This window comes from Varanus komodoensis, unplaced genomic scaffold (genome assembly GCF_004798865.1).
Source record: "Varanus komodoensis strain SLA01 unplaced genomic scaffold, ASM479886v1 scaffold78, whole genome shotgun sequence".
NCBI classification, from domain to species: Eukaryota; Metazoa; Chordata; class Lepidosauria; order Squamata; family Varanidae; genus Varanus; species Varanus komodoensis.
In genome coordinates, this window is record NW_025336455.1 from 1015232 (window position 1) to 1036661 (window position 21430).

At 55.4% G+C, this 21430-nt stretch overlaps 1 protein-coding gene across 1 annotated transcript; it reads left to right on the forward strand.

Annotated features, from left to right (window-relative positions):
- The first annotated feature begins 551 nt into the window (after nucleotides 1-551).
- On the forward strand, nucleotides 552-21226 carry NAPRT (nicotinate phosphoribosyltransferase). Its single transcript, XM_044453233.1, has 13 exons — nucleotides 552-624; nucleotides 5096-5238; nucleotides 5557-5639; nucleotides 7508-7638; nucleotides 7896-8011; nucleotides 8642-8835; nucleotides 10236-10376; nucleotides 10904-10988; nucleotides 11929-12009; nucleotides 13322-13424; nucleotides 16071-16228; nucleotides 17151-17258; nucleotides 20893-21226. The coding sequence occupies exons 1-13, from the start codon at nucleotides 552-554 to the stop codon at nucleotides 20950-20952; spliced, it is 1476 nt and encodes a 491-aa protein (XP_044309168.1). The 3' UTR covers nucleotides 20953-21226.
- The last annotated feature ends 204 nt before the right edge of the window (nucleotides 21227-21430 follow it).

Below are 21430 nucleotides of genomic sequence, written 5' to 3' on the forward strand. Positions count from 1 at the left end.
GAGTAGACCAGCCCTGGAGGGGAGGCGCGCCTTCGCCCGAACGAAGCTTCGCCGTGTGGAAGCAAACGCAGTCCACGCAACGCTCGTTTTCTTTTTCCTTCTTGTGGTCATTATTGAAAGAGAATGGGCTCAACTCTTGAGTGCGCTTTTCCAAGCTCAGATATTATTATTATTATTATTAGTAGTAGTAGTAGTAGTAGTTTTGCCTTTATGACCCACTTTTTTTCGCCTTTGTGGGGAACCCAAGACAGCTTACATAATTTTCCACTCCGTTTTTATCCTCGCAGCAACAACCCTGTGAGGTAGGTTAGGCTGGGATCTGTGACTGGCTTCATGCATCGTATCTGACATCCCTATGCATAGTGATTAGAACAGCCTGATGTGAAATCTCACTGCAATATTCCTGGGGCCAAGCAGGATGCAGATGTTTTCTAAATGGCTGTAGGGATGCACCAAGGTTCTGCCACTCTGGTGGTCATTCCCTGGGTGGGCTACTTTGCATGATCAGATAACCTACCTGACAAACAACACCACCCTTGGCCTGGGGCAATATGACAGGCAGTGGTAGCTTGGATATTCGGAAGGTGTCCCATACAAACTGCACTGCACTGCGGCTTGAACCTGGTCTGTATGGGTTATTTATCGCATTTCTATTCTGACCAGTAGCCGAAGTTCTCCGGACAATTCTCCTCCATTAATTAGGCGTTTTTACCTTTGCTTCTGTCTTTTGCTATGCTAATGCTTTCTCTTGGTGATTCCTGCCTCATGCTTCTTACTGACCTTTGCAGCATCTTTTCTCAAGGCTCTCTCTCATTCATACCTTCCTTGTTTTTCAAAGTGACAAACACAATTAACTCATTCCTTCTCATTATTCTTGGTCTTAATTCTCTTCTAATTAAGCTCTTTAAATGCCTTTCACCTCTTTTATCTTCTCTTCCAATTCTTCTCATGTGTCAGCATCTCTAGACACATCTGACCTTAGATGGCTAGACCTTTGCTGGCATTTCCTATCACTTAAATATATTACTTCTTGACCCCGCTGGGGTCCATCTATTTGTATTTAAAACAATTCCCCCTTTGTCTTACCATGCAGGGTTTAAGTAGCTTGCATATTCTCCTTGCCTGCTCTTTAGTGTTTCTTCCATCTTGAAATATTCTTTTTGAAGTTCTTCACCAGACAGGCCGGGATCCATGGGAATTTTTCCACAAGTAATAAACAGTCTTTCTTTGATGAAGGATGATGCCAATATATTGCTAGATTTATTATGCTGTTATCGACAGGAGTTAGTCCCAATGTGTTGGGAAGGTGTCAGGCTGGGGAAATCTGATTTACGTGGTTCCTTCCCAACATGGTACTACAAACATTGCTGTGATCAAATCTCATTCCAAAGAATTGAATCACAGTTTGCTGTTGTATCGTGGTTTGTTGCTATGTGCAAACTCTGAATAAAGGTGTAGTTGTGGCTTGTTAACCACGAGCAACCCAAGGGTGTCTTGGGCTCCATGGATTCTTATCTTGGGTTGTTTATGGTTAGCAGCCTATAGTTCAACCACTGTGTACGGTTTGCAGGTAAGGACAACCCATGATGCAGCAACAAGCCATACTCTGGGTTGTTGTTATGTGCGAACCAGGCCTTACTGTGCTGTACTTTATGCACCCCAAGCCAAGATTCCTGCCATGCGATAGCTGGCAGTGGGATTCACATTAACCACTGGCTCTGAGCTGAGTTCCTCTCCACGGGTGCACCTTTCTCACTTTTTAACCTTCCCGACAGTGAGGATCAAAAAAGTGGCTTATGCACAAAGTCGTATGCACGTTTAGACAAAGTCCTATGATTCCTGGCATCCCTGACCAGCATGCTGGATGTTGCAGGGGGTTTTCCCATCGAAACATGCATAGGATTGAGCACTTAGTGCATTAAAGGAACAACTCGTTTGTGTTTAGGGACTACGAACACCTGCCAACTGAATTCTGCTTTTGAATTTTTCTTCAAGCAGAAAGGAAACTGATCATCTGCGGTCACCTTCTGAACATCGCATACCTTGGCCACTGCCTTCCTTTTTTGTTCTGACTTAAGAATTCAGTGTGACTCAGAGAACTGCGCATTTTCATGCCCACATGCAACAGCTGATCCGCTTTAGAAGATCGCTGTACCAGCAGTTCCTCTCACAGAAGTACTTGGATCCATGCAAAATTAAGGAATCAAAGTCTGGGTCAAGATCTGTATTTCTTTAGATGGCATTTTTTTATGTACATGGTACGTCCACGTGTACAAGGTCCCTGTCCCAAGGAGCTTACAGATGAAAGCAGGGCTGGCCACGTTCCCCCGCACCTGGGAATGCCCACCCTCTTTGCAAGCAGAATCATGGTCCCCAGTGGGTTCTGGGGCTGGGGCAGAATGCAGCCTCTGGACCCTGAAAGGAACCTGTCCTTGATCTAAAGCTCGTTGGATGGGAAGCAGGCAGGTGAGGGAGAGAGAACCGTGGGCAGCAGCGGTGAAGCCGTCGGCCGTTCAAGTGACCTGCATTTAGGCTGTGCCGGTGCAGCATCCTTTGCCAGCTCATCTGGGCAGCACGAGGGCTGGGACGGCCACCATGAGCCTGGAAACCGGCCGACTCCACAAGCCTTGATGGACAAGGTGGAAGAGGGAGGGAAGGGAACCAGGTGGCAGTGTTCTGGGAGGCGGTTCCTGCCGAGGCGGAGGGGCTTTTCGAGGGAGCCCGGCCTTTATGCTTGTGCAGGGGGGCGGTGAAGGGACTGTAAGGCGAGTTGCTTGGACAGGTAGGGGAGCAGACAACTTGGCTGCTGTCCCTGGGGCAGAAGGCACGCGAACTTTCCCCAGCTGGGCACCATTCCAGTGACACATTGCCTTACGTCACTTCTGGCCCTCCCTCCCTGCTGTTCTGCCGTCCCAAACGGAAACATTTGCTTCCACCCAAGCAGGATGGCTGCTCCTCGGGTGCCCCTTGGGAACTTCGAGCTTCAGCGTGTGAACATGCCGAGCTTCAGCGTGTGAACCCAAGTGGTAATAAAGCCATCGGCGGAAAGGAGCGGTGCCTCCTTCCCCCTGCTGCTGGCTCAGCCTCTCGGCTGCAGTGGCGCTGAGAGAGCGGGGAGGCATTCCTGGCTCACCCCTTTTGTCCAAACAGGAGGATGCTTCGGGCGTGCGGCCGCGTCCCCACTGTACCTGGCGGCTTCGTTCCGGTTCCCATGCGAGGGCTGCTGTGAGCACCTCGATTTGTCAGCCACATCTGCGTGGTGGCAAAATGACTTCCTGCACTGCGACACCCCCCTCTCAGACACCCCATGAGGTGTCCGTACCTGGCTGTACCTCCCTCTTGGGCTTTACGCAGCTGCGATTTGTCCTTCTCTCATTGCCCCGTATACAGGTGTGGGCCTCTTTCTCGTGCAGCTTGTAATGCCCTGCCATCCGGTGAAATGGACCGTGCCAGTGATGGGGAGAGACCACATGGAAATAACAGGCTATGATTTGTAAAAAACCCAGATCTTGTCTGTTCTAATGTTCAGCCAAGAAACGGAGGACTTCTGGAATCCCTGCGCGTATTTTCAAGGAGGGGGAAAGGCACAGTGTGTGTTTAACCCACCCAGTACCACTCGCCCTTTCGATAAAGTGTCCTGCTTGCAGGAGAAACAGGTGCTAGCAGGGCCCCAGGACAAGCAGGATCCCTGCCTGCCGAGGGGAAGGCAAAGGGTTAAAAACAACACCTTCCTGCAGACCTGAGGGCTGAGAGCTTGGAATGAGCAGGGCCCTCAGTTGCTGGAGCCGAGACTGAGGCAGCCCGCTGTTTCTCTCTCTCTCTCTCAGAATGCAGACCTTAATTGGAAAGGAAATCGCAACAGAAACGCTTTATTTGCTTCTGGAGCCAACAGCAGCAGGGCTTCTTTGTACTCTTGTTTATGGCAAGCTTTTTAAATGAGTGTAATTGAATGGTAAACGGATCCTGTGCAGTTTGTCATTTTACTTTTTTTCTCAAGAAAAAATACTTTGGAAGGTAGAGAGAGCGAGAGAGAGAGAGAGAGAGAGAGAGAGAGAGAGAGAGAGAGAGGGCACATGTGTGTGCATCAAAGGAACTCTGTCTGAATAACAACCCCAGGTGAGGTTTTATAAACGCTTTTTGGCATTGTTCTGCTGCCAGCGTATCCCCAGGGAAAATGCCTTCCAGTGGCTGGTGCTGCAGAGGGGAAGGTTTGCAAGCAGAGACGGGGCGGCGTATAGGCCACCGGTGGGGCCAGCTTGTGGACCCCCAGGCTGAAAACACCCCGCAGCCCTAGCTAGCACTCATCACAGGAAAAAGAATGTCCTTCTAAAGTGAAATTTGTACACGGGGACAAGAAAAAATACATGATACAACTGGGACTTATTCAGGCCAGTTTTCTGCATGTCCTGGCCGCTTCTGTCGTCTGTAAATTAACAGCAGGTCCCTTTGGGTCTCAGAGAACAACCTTCTGCATTATCTGGTACCAGACCCTTTTAGTGGGCAATCCTATGCTTGTTGAGACAGAAAAGGGGCATAGGATCGCTTTAGATAATTGAACCTGGGTCTGTCTGATGCCAAATGTGCTTTTGCCAGTGAGTTCTCTGTGTTTCTCCACTGCACCAAGCAGTAAACTCAGTTTGTGTTACGACTGACATGTGACACAGTGCGACCTAATGAAAAAGCAGGTTGATTTAGGAGAAAGAGGGCATCAGGCAAAACACAAGAACTTGAGCATCTGTCTGTAAAGTGAGTAAAAGAAGGTCGAACATCCTTAAAGGACTCGACAACCGGACTGTCCAAGTATTTTCAGACCTTTTCTTTCTTCGTTTCCCAATTAAAAAGAGTTCAGTTTCGGGGTCTCTGCACAACTGCACTTTATTTCAGCCAGTCTGTGAGTACAGTATTGAAATAATGCATTAAAAAAAGTTTTACAGCACAAGTTGATTACCTGTGTATTGATAACATTTGCTTCAAGTAATGCTCACTGTGTATTTTTGATTTTAGAAACCCCAGCTTTAACTTTCCTCTCCTCTCCTGCCTTTTCCCAAATTTTTGCCTGGAGCATTTCCCCGCCGTTTGTGATTTGTTACTTCAGTTTCCTCCTTTTCAGACATTGAGTATCTCAAGTCAGTCCTTCCTGTTAAGACAGAGGAAGCTTTCTTTGAATACCTTCTTACTGTAGATGCATCCGAAGTTTCCCTCTCGTCCGCTCCCGAGGGCTCCGTTGTCTTCTCACGGGTGGGTATGTCCTGGACAACCTGCTTGCAGTCCGCTCTTCTCAGGCGCCCGATCGCAGGATCTCATTTCTCTGCGAAGTGAAAGGGAAGCTCAAGAGAATTTTGCACTCTTTCACGTAACAACTTAACCTGCTGTTCTTACGGCTAACATACGGTGCATCTTCCGCACTCCGCTTTAATGAGCTCTCTAGTTCAAGGCTCAGTTGTTGAGGGTTGAAGCACTGTAGGTCTCTCAGGCTGTAGCAAAAATGGCGGGCCTGCTTAACCTCCCAGCTGCAATGAGTGTAACGAAGCACTTAATTTCCCCTTGTTCCTTCAGGTACCGTTACTTCAAGTGAAGGGTCCCCTGCTTGTGGTACAGCTATTAGAAACTACCCTGATATGCCTGGTGAACTACGCCAGGTGAGAATACGAGTGGCATCTGGGGTTTGATACGCAGCTGCAGGGCCACCTCATCCAGGACTGCGGCCCTTTGAGCAGAGGGTGGTCTGGCGCCAAATTCCCAAATTGCTGCATGGAAGGCACCTCCGGCTTGTGGGATGCAGCGCACGGGGCAAAGGAGCGAGTCCGAATCGCTTGGAGGTTTCCGTTTTTGCAGGATTGCGGCATGCTGCAGCCGACACGCAAGGAGAGCGATTTCTAAGGCTTTAAAAAGGCTTAGACGATTGTATGACGCTTCCCAAAACCTAAAAAGGAGGAGCAGACAGACAGACAACTAGTGGAAAGTCGTGCTCTCAAGGGTTCCTTGTGATCCCAAGATCCCATTTGGGGCCTCGGCGAGCGTAATGGATGCGTTAGGTGCCGTTTTCAAGAACCGGAGCGGAAATTTGCCTCCGAATGTTCATCTGTTGGCACTCGGCAAAGAGCTGCTTTCTCGGTCGGACATGCTGTCCATTTGCTCTTTCCCTCTCAGACGCTTTCCCTTTTACCCAGTGGCTCCACAGCACTTTTTGTCCTTGCTGTTTTCTTTGGCTGCCGCTGGCCTTTGGCAGCCGTGCCAGAGTGGCTTCCGCACGCGCTGGGGGAGTCGCAGGGTGGCCGCTGTCGCCCGCCTCCGCTGCAGAGCGCGTGTCCCCTGCTCCCCTGCTCTGCAGGGCTTGGAAGCACTGCCCTGTGAGGGGAGGCTGAGGGAACTGGGCACATTCAGCCCTGAGAGGGGAAAGTTAAGAGGGCATGATATCCCTCTGTGAGTCCCTCCAAGGCTGTCCCAAAGAGGGAGGCCAAGATCTCCTCTTGCTGATGCCAGAGTGCAGGACAGGGAGTAATCAGTTCTAGCTGTGACAACTCAGATTCAGGCTGGACAGCAGGAAAAGCTTCCTCACTGTCAGAGCAATGGGGCAGTGGGACCGGCTGCCCGGAGAGGTGGGGGGCTCTCCCACACTGGAGGCATTTGGGAAGAAACTGGACAGCTCTCTGAGCAGGATGGTGTGACTTGGTGTGCTGCAACAGCAGGGGGTGGACCTGATGGCCTTCAGGGCCCCTTCCGCCTCTGCTATTCTGTGATTCTCTGTGGTGCTTGAGGTTCCATGTCCACGTTGAAGCAATAATAGGCAAAGGAAATTAAGGCAGGCAAGTGGCTGGTTTTCTTAGGTTTGGGGCCTTGTTGCAAGTTGTCTCCAACTTGTGGCCGCCCTGTGTGTGAGCGCTCTCCGGCGGCCCACCCTCTTGGGAACTCCAGGCTGTGGCTTCCTTCGTGGGCCTGGCCCATCTCGCAGCCGGTCTCCCGCCGCTTCTCCCGCCTTTGGCTTTCCCCAGCCCGATGGTCTTCCTCAGGAAGCCCAGCCTTCTCACGATGCTCCAAAGCATGACAGCCCCGGTTTCTTCATGTTTGCTTCCAGGTCAAGTTCTCGCTTGATCTGATGCCGCATTTATTTCCCTGCCTGCTTAAAAAATAAGTAAATTTTATGGGTGTACTTTAGTGATGAGCCTCAGCTGGAAGGCTGAGAGGTCGGACCAAGCCTGGCCCCCCGCTTCCAGGGGGCTGACTGTACCTCGGAGCTGTGGCAGCTTTCCTCGCTCCCTCCGTCGCTCTCCCCCTCCCCTCTGGGGCGGGGGTGCGTGCAGAAAGGAGTGCCGGTTCTCGTGGGTGCGCAGAGGCCTGGCTGAGATCGCACACAGCTCTCCCTGGGTCCTTTCCAAAGAAGGGTCCCCCCGCAAAGGGTCGTCTCCATCCCTGAACAAAAAGGAGCTGTCCACCCGGGCTTTGGGATGGGGATGTTGGTGAGAGGATGAACGAGCTGGCTGACGTCCTGCCTCAATTTCTTCCGCAGCCTCGTGGCCACAAATGCCGCCAGGTTCCGCCTTGCCGCAGGCCCGGACAAGAAGCTCATGGAGATGGGGCTGCGGCGGGCCCAGGGGGTGGATGGGGGCCTCGCCGCCTCCAAGTATTCGTACGTAGGAGGTAGGTTTGCCCTTGCCGACGGTGCTGAGTTCCCATCAGCACGGAGCCAGAAGGGAAAGATTCTTGCTGAAGCTCAGGGGATGCCTGGACCTCTTGCGGAAAAGCTTTCTGCACGTGGCAGAGCTCCTCCGGGCTGCTGCCTCCCCAGGGTACCGAAGTGGCAGGGGAGGCCGGGAGGCCGGGCTCGGAGCATGTCCGCTTAGGGGCTTGCCCGAGGCCCCCGGCGCCTCTCCTGACTCCTTTCTTCGGCACTGCAGGCTTTGACTATACCAGCAATGTCCTCGCGGGGAAGCTCTACGGGATCCCCGTGCGGGGGACGGTGGCCCACTCGTTCGTCTCCTCGTTCAGTTCGCTGGCAGAGGTCAGCCCACGGGTAAGGAGTGGGGCGAGCCGGGGGGAGGGGAGGGGAGGGGAGGGGCTGCCGGGGGCTGGTGGAGTCCCGACGGGGAACGTCTGCGGAGAGTCTGAGCCTGGCCGCCCAGCGAACTCCCCCTCCCCCTCCCTTGCTAGGTTCCGACGTGTGTGTGTGTGTGTGTGTGTGTCGTTATTTAGGGAAGATATTGCCCACCGCTGGGACCCCTCCCCAGCCAGCTGGCGGGCGAGATGAAAGCAGGGCAGAAGCTCCAGGCGATCCGCTAGTGAGCTGCAACGCATAGATGCAAGGCGGCCTGCGTTGTTTGCAGACCGGTCGGGAGGAGGCAGACCCATGGCTGGCGTGCTTGAGAGGTCTAAGCACCATCGGGGAGGGATGCCGGGCGGTCCGCTGTCTGGGTGCCGGTGCTGGGGAGGCCCTGTCCGGCTGGCCAGAGACCCGCATCAAGGCCGGCGTCAAAGCCCTCAGTGAACGTGCAGGACCCGGAGGGAGAAGAGGGGGCGTGTGCCTGTGCCAGCCCCGATCTGACAGTCCTCGAACGGGGGCAGGCCCTTCCTGGCCCCCGGGGCGCCAAGAGGCAGCCGGCGTGGCCAGGGATCGGTCCGACGGCCCCTCCGATCTCACCCACAGGAGCTGCTGCCCCTGGGCGGAGAGGCGCCGGTGGACTTCCCTCCCCTGGCGGAGACGTGGCTGAGCCGGGTGTGCCGAGTCCTCCAGGTCCCCCTGGAAGGGGTGAACCCCGGGGAGCTGGCGGCCTTCCTGTCCTACGCCATCACCTTCCCACACCACTTCCAGGGCCTGGTGGACACCTACTGCGTGATGAGGTGAGGTGGAACGGGAGAGCTCCGGACTCACTCTGCAGAGCGATGCTGGAGACTTGGGCTTGGCTGGGTTTTGCTTAAAAGCTTCCAGAGGCTTGGAGACGCTGCATGTTAGGCCAGGCAGATCCTCTCTCCCTCGGGGAGCCGGTCTCGGGCGTGCAGGGGCGCCTGGGAGGGCATGTGCACATGGGTTGAAGGCAGCCGGCATGGGGCAGAATCCCCACCTGTCTAGCCAAGAGCTCGAACTTCCAGGAAAGGCATCTCAGCTTTTGAGACGTGGGGAGAGACCCCCTGGCCAGAAAGCCATTCCAAGGCCGGCAAGCGGGGGAAGGCAATCCATGGGCCCCCAGAGAGCTGGGTTTGTCCCCCAGGCCTGCCGTGCTGCCTAGGGGGCCACACCGAGTGCGAACTCCCCCAGGAAGGCTTGGCTCCTGCTCCCTCCGAAGAGAGCTTCCCGTGCCTGGTGCCCGTGCCAGTCTCTGGGGGAAGGTGCCCTATTTCCACCTCGGGCACCATAATAACGCTTTACAGATGGCGGGGCGTTCCATTCCCAGCCTCGGCCATTTGCTGAAGTGGTAAATGGGTGGTTCTGTGCCAGGCTCAGGGAACACAGGCTGGATGTCCATCCGCCGGCCTTTGTCTGGCTTGTCCCTTCCCTGCCATCTTGGAATGACTCAGAATGGCTAATTAGTCCCTGGGAGCCTGCTTTGATCTTCATTTGTCCACCCTGAAATAGGCTGCTCTGGCTGCAGGGGGGGTTTGGCAGGCGCCCCCTTCTCCCGCCCTCCAGCTGGCTGCCGGGGTCTCCATGGCCAAAAGGAAAGGGGAAAGAACGGCTTTTCTTTCAAAAGTGTTCTTTCTGAACACTGGGAACCAGCTCTTTCTCATCACCGCTCAGCCGGGGTGTTCCAGCAGGATGGGAGCCAAACCAGAGCACTGAGAAACAGGGGCGAGACACTGGAATGCACACGACAACCTTGGGGGGCAGAAGGAGCCCGAGGGGCAGCTCAGCCTGCGCTGGCCCTGCCTAGCGACCGCAGGACGTTGAGCGGCAGCTTGGAGAGGGGAACGGGCCCTGGGGCAGTGGGGAGCGGAAAGCCCCCGAGCGCACAGGGCATTGTGCAGGCTGGCTGGAACCCCGAGCGGGGCCGCGAGGGGCCGCGACGTTTTGTTGCCGGTGCCACTTTTGACCCCTTAAATGGCGCTTCCGCACGGGGCACTGCAAGTGAGGAGCGGTTGCTGGGGCGAGCCAAGGATAGCTACCCCTTCACGCACTAGTTGTAAGCTTGCCAAGCTAGTTTCTGGCTGTCCACTGTTGGAAACAAGCGGGTAGGATAGCGGGCCTTCACCTCGATGTCACGGGACTCTGCTTACGGGCTGCGGTGGGCCTCTTCTCTCCGCAGGAGCGGCATCCCGAACTTCTGCGCAGTCGCCCTCGCGCTGAATGAGCTGGGGTACCAGGCCATCGGGGTTCGCCTGGACAGTGGGGACTTGGCCAGACAGTCAGCAGAGATCCGTCGAGTGTTTCGGAGCTGTAGCGAGCAGTGAGTGCCCACGGCAGCCCCTTTTGCATGGCGGGGGGATTGGCTTTAGCCCTGATGGCCCCTTTGGGGAGGGGTCCAGGCAAGCCCTCCTCCAAGAGCGCCTTACGTTCCAAAAAGCGCTTGGGGAAAACTTGCCGTCAGGGTCAGAGGTGGCAGCGCTGTGGGAGATGGAGGTGGCACGCTGTCTCCGAAGCCTGGACTCTCTTTTGCCGAGGGACAGCTCTGCTCCTTCCTGACTTTCTCCTACATTTCTGCTTGCAAGGAGACTTCCAGTTTGGAAGAAGCAAGTCAGTTGCCCCCAGAATTAGGTACCTGAAGTATGTTTTTGGAGGGCGGGTTGCTGTGACGGAGGGGACTCCACAGTTGGCCCCTGGCATGGTGCATCTCCCGCGAAAAGGGCTGGGGTCCCTCTGCTGAGACCCTCGTGGAGGAGCGTCCGTGTGTCCCAGCAGGGAAAACACTGCCACACACAGGCTGGGTGAACGCGGCGGGAAGCTGCTCCTCTCACCCGCGTGTCTCCCCGCCAGCTTCCAGGTCCCCTGGTTCGAAGCGATCCCCATCGCCGTGAGCAACGACGTGACCGAGCAGAGCCTCGCGGAGCTGGCCCAGGAGGTGAAGCCGAGCTTGCGCTGGCCCGGATGGGCAGAGGCGGGGCCGGTGTCGGGGTCTCGGTGGCATTGTCAGGGAACCCCTGCCCTCTCTTCCCCTTCCGAATGAATGGATCGCATTAGTCGTGCAGTCATAGAATAGGGCGTTCGTCATTGCCCTTCTATTTTGAGGCAGCGAAAGCTCGGAGCATGGAATGCCTCCGTTCGGGATCGCAATATCCCGCTTTCTTTCCCCACGCGTCTGCTAGCACTCTGTCGGCCGTGCGCCAGCTCTGTCCTCACGGGGCTGGTTTGGAGCTTGTACGTGTTTCTGCCCCGTAGCTTCCCCCTGCTTGGGGGCGCCCCGTTCTCTGACAACCTCGGGCTGCCTCCTCACACACCAGCAGCACCCTCTGGTGGTGCCATTTTGCCCACGAAAGACTCCGAGGCTGGAGATCACCACAGGCAGCTGGGAACTGCAGTGAGCATGTGATCCCAGCTGCCCCATTCAGCCCCCCCCCCCCCAAGTTTCCTCCCTCCCATGCACAGCTGCAGCAATCCGGGTTCTGTGCGCATCTGGAATGCGCCGTCCCCGTCGGGATGTGGCACATAAGCGTTTTTCCCTAAAGTTTTCTGTACTTCCATCGAGCCCCTTGGGGGATCCGCGATCACAGTCAGTAAATGCATCGGTGCCTCATTTCCACCAGTTCATGGGATTATCCCGGCAACCCTTAAAGCAGCCCCATGGGAGCCGGTGGCACAAACGATCCTGCGGGGAGGGCACGGGAGAGTGCAGGCTTGCTCGGGCCACCCAGAGCATGGCAGGCCTGCAGTCTGACCTCTCGGGAAAGCTCGTTCAGTCGTGTGCAGAAACAGGCCTCGTTGCTGGCTGCGAGGACGGGCGACTGCGTGGGGTGTGCTGAGGGCTGGTCAACTTCCATCCCATCTTGCTCTGGTCTTGCCAGGGGAGCGAAATCGACATGATCGGAGTCGGGACGCATCTTGTCACGTGCCCACTTCAGACCACTCTGGGCTGTGTCTACAAGGTAAACCTTTCCCCACGTGGCGCACCTGGACGGGCAGGCGGGCAGGACTGGTGTCTCTTTGGTGCTCCTGTTTAATGTCAAAGCCGCCCCTTAATTAACTGAGGGCAGAGAACAACCTGCCATTAACTGAAAGTGTCCAGTAGGACTAGTCAAGCTGTCTATAAGATTAATAAATGAATAAATAAATAGACCTGCTGTGGTGGCATAAAGCAACTGATTAGAAAGGCGGGGGAGTCCATTCTGTGTTGCCCGGCAGCTGTTCTCAAACCTGATGCCAAGCTTTGAGGATGACAGATGTCTGTCTGGGGAAGAAGAAATAACTAAATTTCTAGTCCTCAGGATTCTGACCTTTTTTTTTTTTTTTTTTGGCAAAGGAGCAACAATACCCCAGGTGTGCCGTTCCCACTGCTGCTCCGCTCAGGGGTGAGGACTGGGGCAAAGTCACCACCTGGGTCTTGTGTGTGGTCACACCAGGGGAATTGCGGCTGCTAAAATAGCACCCTTGAGCCCCCGAATCGGCTCTGTAGAGGCCCGTTCTGAGGCTCAGGGAGAAGATGGGCGCCCAGCATTCGGTGGCGTGAGGGTGCTCTGCTGGCTTAACCTTTGGCATAGCTGCCTGGAGGTATCCTGAGGACACGGGTTGCTTTTGAAATGGCCAAACTTTTCAACATTCTGCTGCATGAACTAGCACCTCAGTGCCAAACTTAACAGCGTGGTCATCAGCCGAGTATGTAAACAAGAACCTCACTGCCACCATCTGATTCCATTTCCTTTTTGTTTTATTAAAATCCCTCCTTTTTCCTTCCAAGGAACCCAAGGCGGCTTGCAGAATTCTCCTCGTCTTCACCTTTTCCTCAGAACAAGAACCCCGGGAGAGTCCGGGACCGGCCCAAGGGCAGCCATTGCGCTCCACGGCTGAGCGGGGACCAGAGCGCAGGTCGTTTGAGCCTCGCCCTGCCCCCTGGACCGCCACGCCACTTAGTACCCGTCCAGAGAGCCACGGAGCCCTCTGCCAGCATTTCGTGGCAACCATACCGAAAGCCGCCCTGGGAAGCTTGGACCCCACCCCCGCGGCATCATGCCCCCTCCCGATTTTGCCTGCCTGCCTGCCTGCCTCTGTCTCCACCGAAACTCTCCGACAAAGAACCCGCTTGCTTCGGCGGTCCGATCCTCACCAAGGCGTGGGTCGAACGCTTCAGCCCGGCCCCTGAGCTTCACCCGGCCTCCCGCCCCGCCACTGTCCCGTCCCTTGGCAGCCCCTCTTCCCAGGTGCTGCCCAGGTGGCGTTAACATTTGTCTCCTGTGTCTCCAGCTGGTAGAAGTGAGTGGTTCTCCAAGACTCAAAGTGACCGAGGACAAAGAGAAGGCCACCCTGCCGGGAAGCAAAGCCGTCTACCGGCTCTGGGGCGCTGCGGGTGAGATTTCGGGCCAGGTTGGAACGAAAGCGGATTTTCTGGACGGGTGGGGCGTGGCGGCGCACCTTGCCGGGTCCCCTGCCCAAGGCTTTGGTGACTTTCTAGCCGGCTCTGCGGCCACTGGGAGCAGGGCCGTACCTGCGTGTGTGCGTTTGTTCACGCGCACACCTGCATGGCTTTGCCGCCAAGCTGAGCCACTCTAAAGGGCGGTTCCTGAAGGCAGTCCCAGAACTGAGGATTCTTCTGCCTGGTGCTTGGCTGGCAGAGCGGGATGGAAAGGTCTTGCACCTCTTTTCCCGGCCTCTTGGGCTCCGTCTCCGTAATCTGCATCATCTTGAGAGCTCTCTTGTCCTTTGTGAGGCCCACTCCCAGCACTTTTAAGATCTCTCAAAGAGATTTTGTTTTGAACACCATCTCTTGTGGATGCCGGAGTAGCATTTGCGAGGCGTGGAACCTTTTCAGCGTCGCCCTTGTGTTATAGGAACATACAAGCCTGCTCACAAGTTATTACAGTTGTTAAGCTTGCTCATTTATGGGAATCACCATGAAGAGCAGGTGAGGTGGGGCCTCTTACACATGGCAGCTGTTTAAATAACAGAAAGCAGAGGTGGTGCAAGCAGGCAAGCCACAGAGTGGAAGCACAGAGAGAGCGCGAGTCGGGCGGGGCCTCCCGGGCCATCTAGTCTGACCCCGGCTCCAGCTGGCTCCGCTCACGACATGCCCACCATGTGCACATCCAGCCTGTCCTTGAACACCCTCCCCGATGGGGCCTCAATGTCCTCTCGTGGAAGCCCCTTCCACACCCTCGGGGTCCCGACTGTCAGGAAGTGCTTCCTGGCATCCAAATTGGACCTGGGTTCCCTGAGCTTTGCTCCATTGGAACACATCCTGCCCTCATATATAGGAAAAAGGCCACAACCCATCTCTGTGTCACCCTCTATGTGTCGCCAACAGGTCCCCTCCGAGTCTCCTCTTCTCCAGGCTGAAGAGACCCAGTTCCCTCAGTCTCACCTTATACGGCATCCCCTGCAAACCGGCCACCAACCTTGTGGCCCTACGCTGCACCAATTCCAACCTGCCTATATCCCTCTTGTAATGAGGGGCCCAAAACTGAGCACAATACTCCAGTTGTGGGAGCTCCAGAGTCATACAGAGTGGCAGCAATACTTCTCTCGATACAGAAGCCACACTTCTGGCTATGCAACCAAAGGTGGCATTTGCCTTCTTGACTGCAGCATGTATTATGGAACCCCCCCCCCGCCTCCAACTGAGTATCTTGATTTTGGAAGGCTGACCCTAACCGCCGCCTCCTCCTCCTCCTCCTCCTCCTCCAGGAATTGGCCCAGTTCCCCTTTAACACCTTCCAAACTGGTGGCTGTCACCACTTCCTGTGGCAGTGAGTTCCACAGTTTAACTGTGTGCAGTTTGAAGAAGTGCATTGACCTGTCCGGAATCTCCCATCAGCTTCAGGGGGTGGCAGCTCTGGGTTTTAGTATTATGAGTGGAGAAAAGCTCTCCCTCTCCACCTTCATGTCTCCATTTCCTGCACGGCCGTGAGCACCTCCTCTCATGCCTCCCTTGACTCACCCGTTTTTCCAAGCTGCGCAGCCCCAGTCGCTGTAACCGTTCCTCCAAGGGGACTCAACGAGCTGCTTGAGCATTTCATCCTCTTTTCTGTGCTTTTTCTGACTCTGCCATCTCTTTTTTGACTGCAACTGGGCACGCTATTAAGTGTGGTTTTTGCATGGCTTGGTGACCCTGTCGATCTCATTTTCCATCGCTCTCCTAATTAGGGCTAACAAGGAATTTGCCATTTTCACAGCAGCTGTGCGCTGGCCCAAAACCAACCTTCAGAACCCTTTTTGGGTCAGTCACCTCTTGTCTGGAGAATCCCAGGCTCTAGATCAAGGATGATGGATGTGGTAGCCCTCCATTGTCTGGAAGGCCACGGTTCTCCACCCCTGAGCTTGAGCATTGGTCAGAGGAGGGAAGCACCACAAAATTTAATTTAATTTAATTAAAACATTTATTTGCCGTAGCAGCAGCCTCAGGATGGCTTACAGAAATAAAAATAAACAATATAAATCACAATATAATATTAGAAATAGCATTAAAAACATTCCACAATAAAACAAATTAAGAACAATATATCATAATTAAAGAAAGAAAGGGTGGGGGGGAAGGAAAAAAAGGAAAAAATGTTGACCCAGTGTGTGGCTGTGAAAAAGCAAATTCCCTGTTGGCCTGGAACTTGTGTCCTGAAACAGGGAATAACTTCCCAGGAAAGTCAGAGCCCTCTCGTGGTTACTGATGTCTAAAAAATGCAATCTTCAGGTCCTCATGGCTGAGTCGAGAGGAAAAGCACAGAAATGTGGGGAGATGCATGGATATGCTGGAATTGCTGGCGTCTGTAGTTACTGGAATTCTGCGCCGGAGCGCTGCTATTCAGGGATGTGTCCACGGCACCCTTTTGCCTGTTCCCGCTCTTGGGATCAGGATTTTCAGGTTCAAATCTTGAACGGCACGTCCGAGAGAGCCCGCGGCTGCCACTGCGCCACGTCCCCGATGCCGCTTGGGGTGGCGCCCCCTGCCCCGTGCATCTCGGCCGCACCCCTGCTCACGCTGGCTTCCTCGTGTCACCGGCAGGCTTCCCGTGCATGGACCTCATGGCGCTGGAAGAGGAGCCTCCCCCAGAGGCTGGGCAGGAGGTTGAGTTCTGGCCGCTGGAGCAAGCCACCGAAGCGGCGAAGATCACTCCCGCAGCAGTGGAAACCCTGTACCGCGTGTACTTCCAAGACGGGCAGGTGTGGGGAAACCGTTTCTCTTCCGCTTCCCCTCCAGAGCAGAGCCGAGGCCCCTGCTCTGGTGCACTGGCCCGCTTCGTCACTGGCCCGTGGCAGGGAAGGTCCTGCCCTCCGTGGGGGACCGGACGGCCGGGGCCATGAGCGAGACGGGCCAGCGGTAGAATTGGGAGGCAGTGAAGCAGCCTCCCCGTGCCTCGTGTGCGCCCGATGTCTTGGGCCGCAATCCCCATCATGCCCAGGCGGTGTGACCCATGGGAGCTGTTGTCCCACCCAGCTGGAGGACGCCAGGTTGCGGGGGTGCGATGTAAAGTCTTGCAACGCTGTGAAGGGGTCTAGGCAACTTGTATGGGGCGTGGACAAGAGATTTCTTTCTGGCTGCCAGCCCTGCGACCCGGTGGCCCTTCTTCTAGGCGAGTCAGACCTCTGAACACCCAGCAGCAAAGCGTGGGAGGGGGCTGTCGCATTAAGGGTCCGCTTGGTGGCCAGCGCTGGAAACGACACGGGGCCAGGTCAAGGGTGGCCAGCCCCTCCCAGTGCAGGGGCCAGGTTCAGTTTCGAAGGAGCTCCAGCGGGGCTGAAACGAGGGACCAAAATCTAACACACGCCGGCACATTTTAGCAATCGGCTTATATTGCCCTTAACTGCCTGTGACTAAGCAATGGGAAAAGCAGGCGGGCCTTTTGGAACTGCACAAAAGCCGGAGAGCCATCAGTGGTCATGGGGAAGGAGCCTGAGCGGGCTGAATTCGGCCAGCATAGAGGCAGGATTTGGCCTTTGGGCCTGAGGATTTGTGCCTGTCGTGAGATGACTCTGATGGGATCCAGCAGGGCGCTTTGTAGGATCGCCCTTTTGAGGACCTAGATTCCGGAGCCCAGAAGATGCGTGGGCCTGAACAGCTCTCCTCCTGCCTTTCCCGCCACAGGTGTGCCAGCTGCTCCCCAGCCTCGTGGAGATCAAGGACCATGTCACAGCCTCCTTGGACAAGCTCAGTCCTGCCCATAAGAGGCTGCACGGCGCAGAAAGCTACCAGGTAGCCTTGAATCTCTTAACGGGGACTTCGGTTCCAGCCCTTTCGCTTCTCTTTTGCTCAGACTCGGGTAGAATCAAGGGAGGAGTTCAGAGCAATTTTTCTGACCGTTGCATTCGGAGTTCTAAGTAGAAGCCAAGGAAAGGCTGTTGGCTCTGGGAGGAGTCCTCCGAGTCATTTTGTGCGCCCACTGGATCCCAAGCAGAGCAGAGGAACTGGCGGGGACCTCTTGTGCCCAAGCTGTGAGCTTGATGTGATAGCAACTCGTGTATCAAAACCGGGTCAGACATTTCCAGTTTAACTGAGGGCAAGTTGATGTTCAGCCAGGAGTGGCGGCGACCCTTCCCCAAACTGCCACCTGCTGGTTTTCTTCTGATGTGGCTCGGATGAGAAGCATCAGACCCGCCTTCCAGCCAGCGGGAAGACTTGGCACCAGACAGTGGCCTGTGCCTTGGTTTCTTTAATAACATGCAATCCTGCTTTTGTGTAGAGAATCGTATCCAGAGTGCCTAACCAAACATCTAAAACCTAAGAGAACTGCACTGGGATAAACGGAGTACCTGTCACAAGCAGAGCCCTGGTGGGACTGTCTGTGCCCCCTCTACACGCAGGGGCCGCCTGGTCTGCAGGGGCACCCGAGCCCCCACCCCCAGCTGCACGGTTTCCCACTAAAGACCTGAGGAACCGAGCGAGAGTCTCTGCTGCGGGAAAGGGTTAGCGGCACCTTCAGCCGAGCGCACCAAGACGCTCCCTCCAGCCTCCGCAGGAAGTGCGCTGGAAGGCCCCTGCTGGCACCTGTCACGCTGCAGGAGAAAGGGACATTGGCAGGTCGTCGTCTCGCCTTCTGTCCCCTTGGGCTCCCGCCCATTGGTAGCGGCGTGGCCTGGGCTACCTTCCGCCACACACGCCACGCCGCGGTGGCCGCCCAGCCCCTTGCTTGCCGCTCACTTCGGCGTTGCAAGAAACGGCTGGGAGAGCTGTCACCACTGGCTGCTTGTGAAACCCCGAGGCTTGGTTCTGTCGAAAGACCAGGCATCAGACGCAGACGGGCCACATGCTGCTGGTTGCAGTCCTGCCCGTCGTTAATGCACGAGACGGATGCCCACGTCTGTTGTGTCTGTGTGACGTTTCCGGGCCCTTTCGGACATCCCAACGATCCAGCAGCAGCAGCAAGTGCGGGGGCTTTTGCCGCCCGAGTGCTTGGGAACTGAGCCCCCCAGCGACTGTGGCTGCGCTGCTGGGGGCAGGTGACTGGGGTTGCAGCCCGTCCTTTTGGCACATGGCGCGGCTGCAGGAGGGAGCCCTGCCTGGCCGCTTCGCTCGGGGGAGCCACTGGGGGCAGGGGGCTGGGAGCCGACACAGTCGCTTTCCCCGGCTCACAGCTACCCGGGGCTTTTGGGATTGTGGTGTCTGAAAGGAGTCGGTGTCCCTGACAGGTGAGCCTGGATTCTTTGGCCTGGGCCAAGGGGAGCAAAGGGAAGAAGCAGAATGCGAGAGATGCGGCTGAAGGCGGGCGACCCGCCGTTGTTGGACACGCCATTAATTCCACTATTTTTCACATGGGAAAAACCTTCCTTCCTGTTTAGGGGGAAAGCCTAGAGGTGGTTTTCACCCTTTGGCACTCATGGCAGGATGGTGCCCAAGGCACGAGACCAGCAGCCCTCTGGCCTGATTCTTGTCCCTTTGCTGCTTGGCCTCCTTAGACATTGCTTCAGACTTTGCAGTTAGGGTAAATGTACTCAGTAGCTTGTTAATTTTTACCTTCTTGCTTAAGCTTGAAAAAAAAGGGTCCGTCTGGTTTACTCCCGATCTAGGGCAACGGCTCAACTTCCTTTCAGTGAGCCAACAGAGAAGAGACTTTGCCTGCGGTTTGAGTTTTAAAATTTAAACTCCAAATCTGAAGCCTATAATTGGCATTCTGACAGTCCGATTATTTTTTATTTTATTTCTATTTGTATCCTGCCTTTTTTCCTTTCGAGGAATTCAAGGCAGCAGCTCACACAATTCTCCGCTCAAGCTTAGCTTCACAACAGCCGTGTGGGGAAGGCTGGGCCGAGTCTGGGACTGACCCAGAGTCACCCAGCTGGCTGCATGGCTGAGTGGGAACTGGAACCCAGATCGCCTGAGTCCCAGTCCTGGGCTCTTAACCACTGCACCACACTGCCTCTTTGACTCGAAGAAGCATCCTTTCCTTCCACAGGAGAAATTGTATGAACCCACCTTCTCTCCCCACACTTTGCCGCAACCGGAGGGACCCCGAAACCTGTGCAGATGCGGTCTGAGAACACCCAGTTCTCTTGCTAAGCACTCCCAGCAAGTCCATTAACTTATTCCAATCAGCCAAGCAAGCAAACCCAGAGCAGGGCCGCTGGGAGCTTTAAAGTTCTTTGAGCTCCCGGGACGTCACGTGTGTCTTTCCTGCGAGCTTGGGCCCCAGATCACACGAACAGCGACACTGAAGGTCCAGGATCCTGTCGCTATTTCAGCTCGGTTGTGGTTCAAATGCACCCTTGGCTCTTGCGTGCCTTCCAGTGGTGGCAGCACTGCAGGGACAAATTGTGCTTCCGCGGACGCGAGGGAACAGTCTGCTTCTGCAAGATTAATGCCAGCTGCTCAGAGGCCCTAAACTGTGGACTCGTCTGTCGGGAGAGAAGCGTCCGAGATCTCGGGTTGCTACCTTCAAAGAGCGAGTTAAAGACACGCCTCTTCCGACAGACATCTCCAGATTAGTTTAATATGCTTTTCCATAATTCTGAATTATCGTTGGTTTTAATCTCTTGTAAACTGCCAAGAGCCTATGGGAATGGGATGGTATATAAAAATCTAAACAACAAGCAGAGCAACCACAGTATGGGCCTGTTGAGTCAGATTCCGAACCACATTTGCAGTGCGTTACCTGTGTGATTTCAGCAGTGGGGAGACCGGAAATCAGTAGCCCTGGCAGGGGGGGGGGGGAGGCAGAGCTGCTGTGGCATCAATCAGGCTGTCCAGATAGGTTGGAGTAGGAAAGTCAGCTTGGCTCGAGAAAAGCTGCCTTTGGCCCATCCAGCCCAGTTCAGTCTAGAAAGTGGAAAGGACGCCATTTAATTCTCTCCCCCATAATACTAGAACGCAGATCTGTGGGAGGTTCGGCACAAACGAACGTCCATCGCGCAATGGTGTGGTTAAACAATAGAACTCATTTCCAGGTCGCGATGGCCACCCATTTGGATGCCTTTAAAATGGGACTGGGCAAATTCCTCGAGAAGGCAGCCATTTGTGGCTACTGGGCTTGCTGGCCACGGCTCCCTCCTTCCCCAGAGGCGGCCTGCCGGCACGCCCCGGCTGCTGAGGAGCTGGGCAGGTGCAGGTCTTGCACCCCTCCTGCCGGAGGGACCCCGTGGGCAGCTGGCTGGCCACCGTGTGCCCCGAGTGCTGGACTGGATGGACCACTGGCCTGATGTCCTTGTTTGATTGCTCGGCTTTGTTCTTGGTTGAAGGCACGTGCCTTCAGGTCTCCTCCAGCCTTGATGCAGCCATCTCGGGTCATCAGAATCCCCCGAGGGCCTTCCACGCCCAAGCCATCTGGGTCCTGGAAGGGGGTCTCTTCCTGCAAACCTCGCTCTGTCAACCTGCTGTTTCTCCACTCCCCCAACAGGTAGCCATGACAGAAAAGCTGCATTTGCTCCTCACGGACCTCCGGAGAAACAGCCGGTGACGCCCAGGAGCCCAGGCACGGGCCCGGCAGGGTCCGCATCGCGCGGCCGGAGGCTCTACGGGCGCAGCACCGTCATGCGCCTTGGACGAGTGCGACGGCTGTGCCAGAACTAACCAAGGCTGCATTTATGCACTTCCAGTGTGTTAAAGCAACGCTGAGCGATCAAATTGCACGTGCTCTTTAGGGAAGATACTCTACCAGAGGTCCAGATTTAGAATAAATGGACATAAATTATGCTACTACTACGCAATAATAAAAGTGCTACTAATTCTTATGTTGGAAGTCGGTGTGCTGCTGTCTCTCTTCCAGGGCAGATTGGGGTACGTGGCATGTGGGACCTCGCTCCTTGTCGTGGGCCAGTGCCTGGTTTCAAACTGGAAGCTGAACGATGGCCGGAAAGCAAATCCGCGGGAAAGCGGTAAGGGATGCGCTGTCCTCAGGATAGCCGTGAGCTGCCCCCGCTACCGGAGCAGCCTTT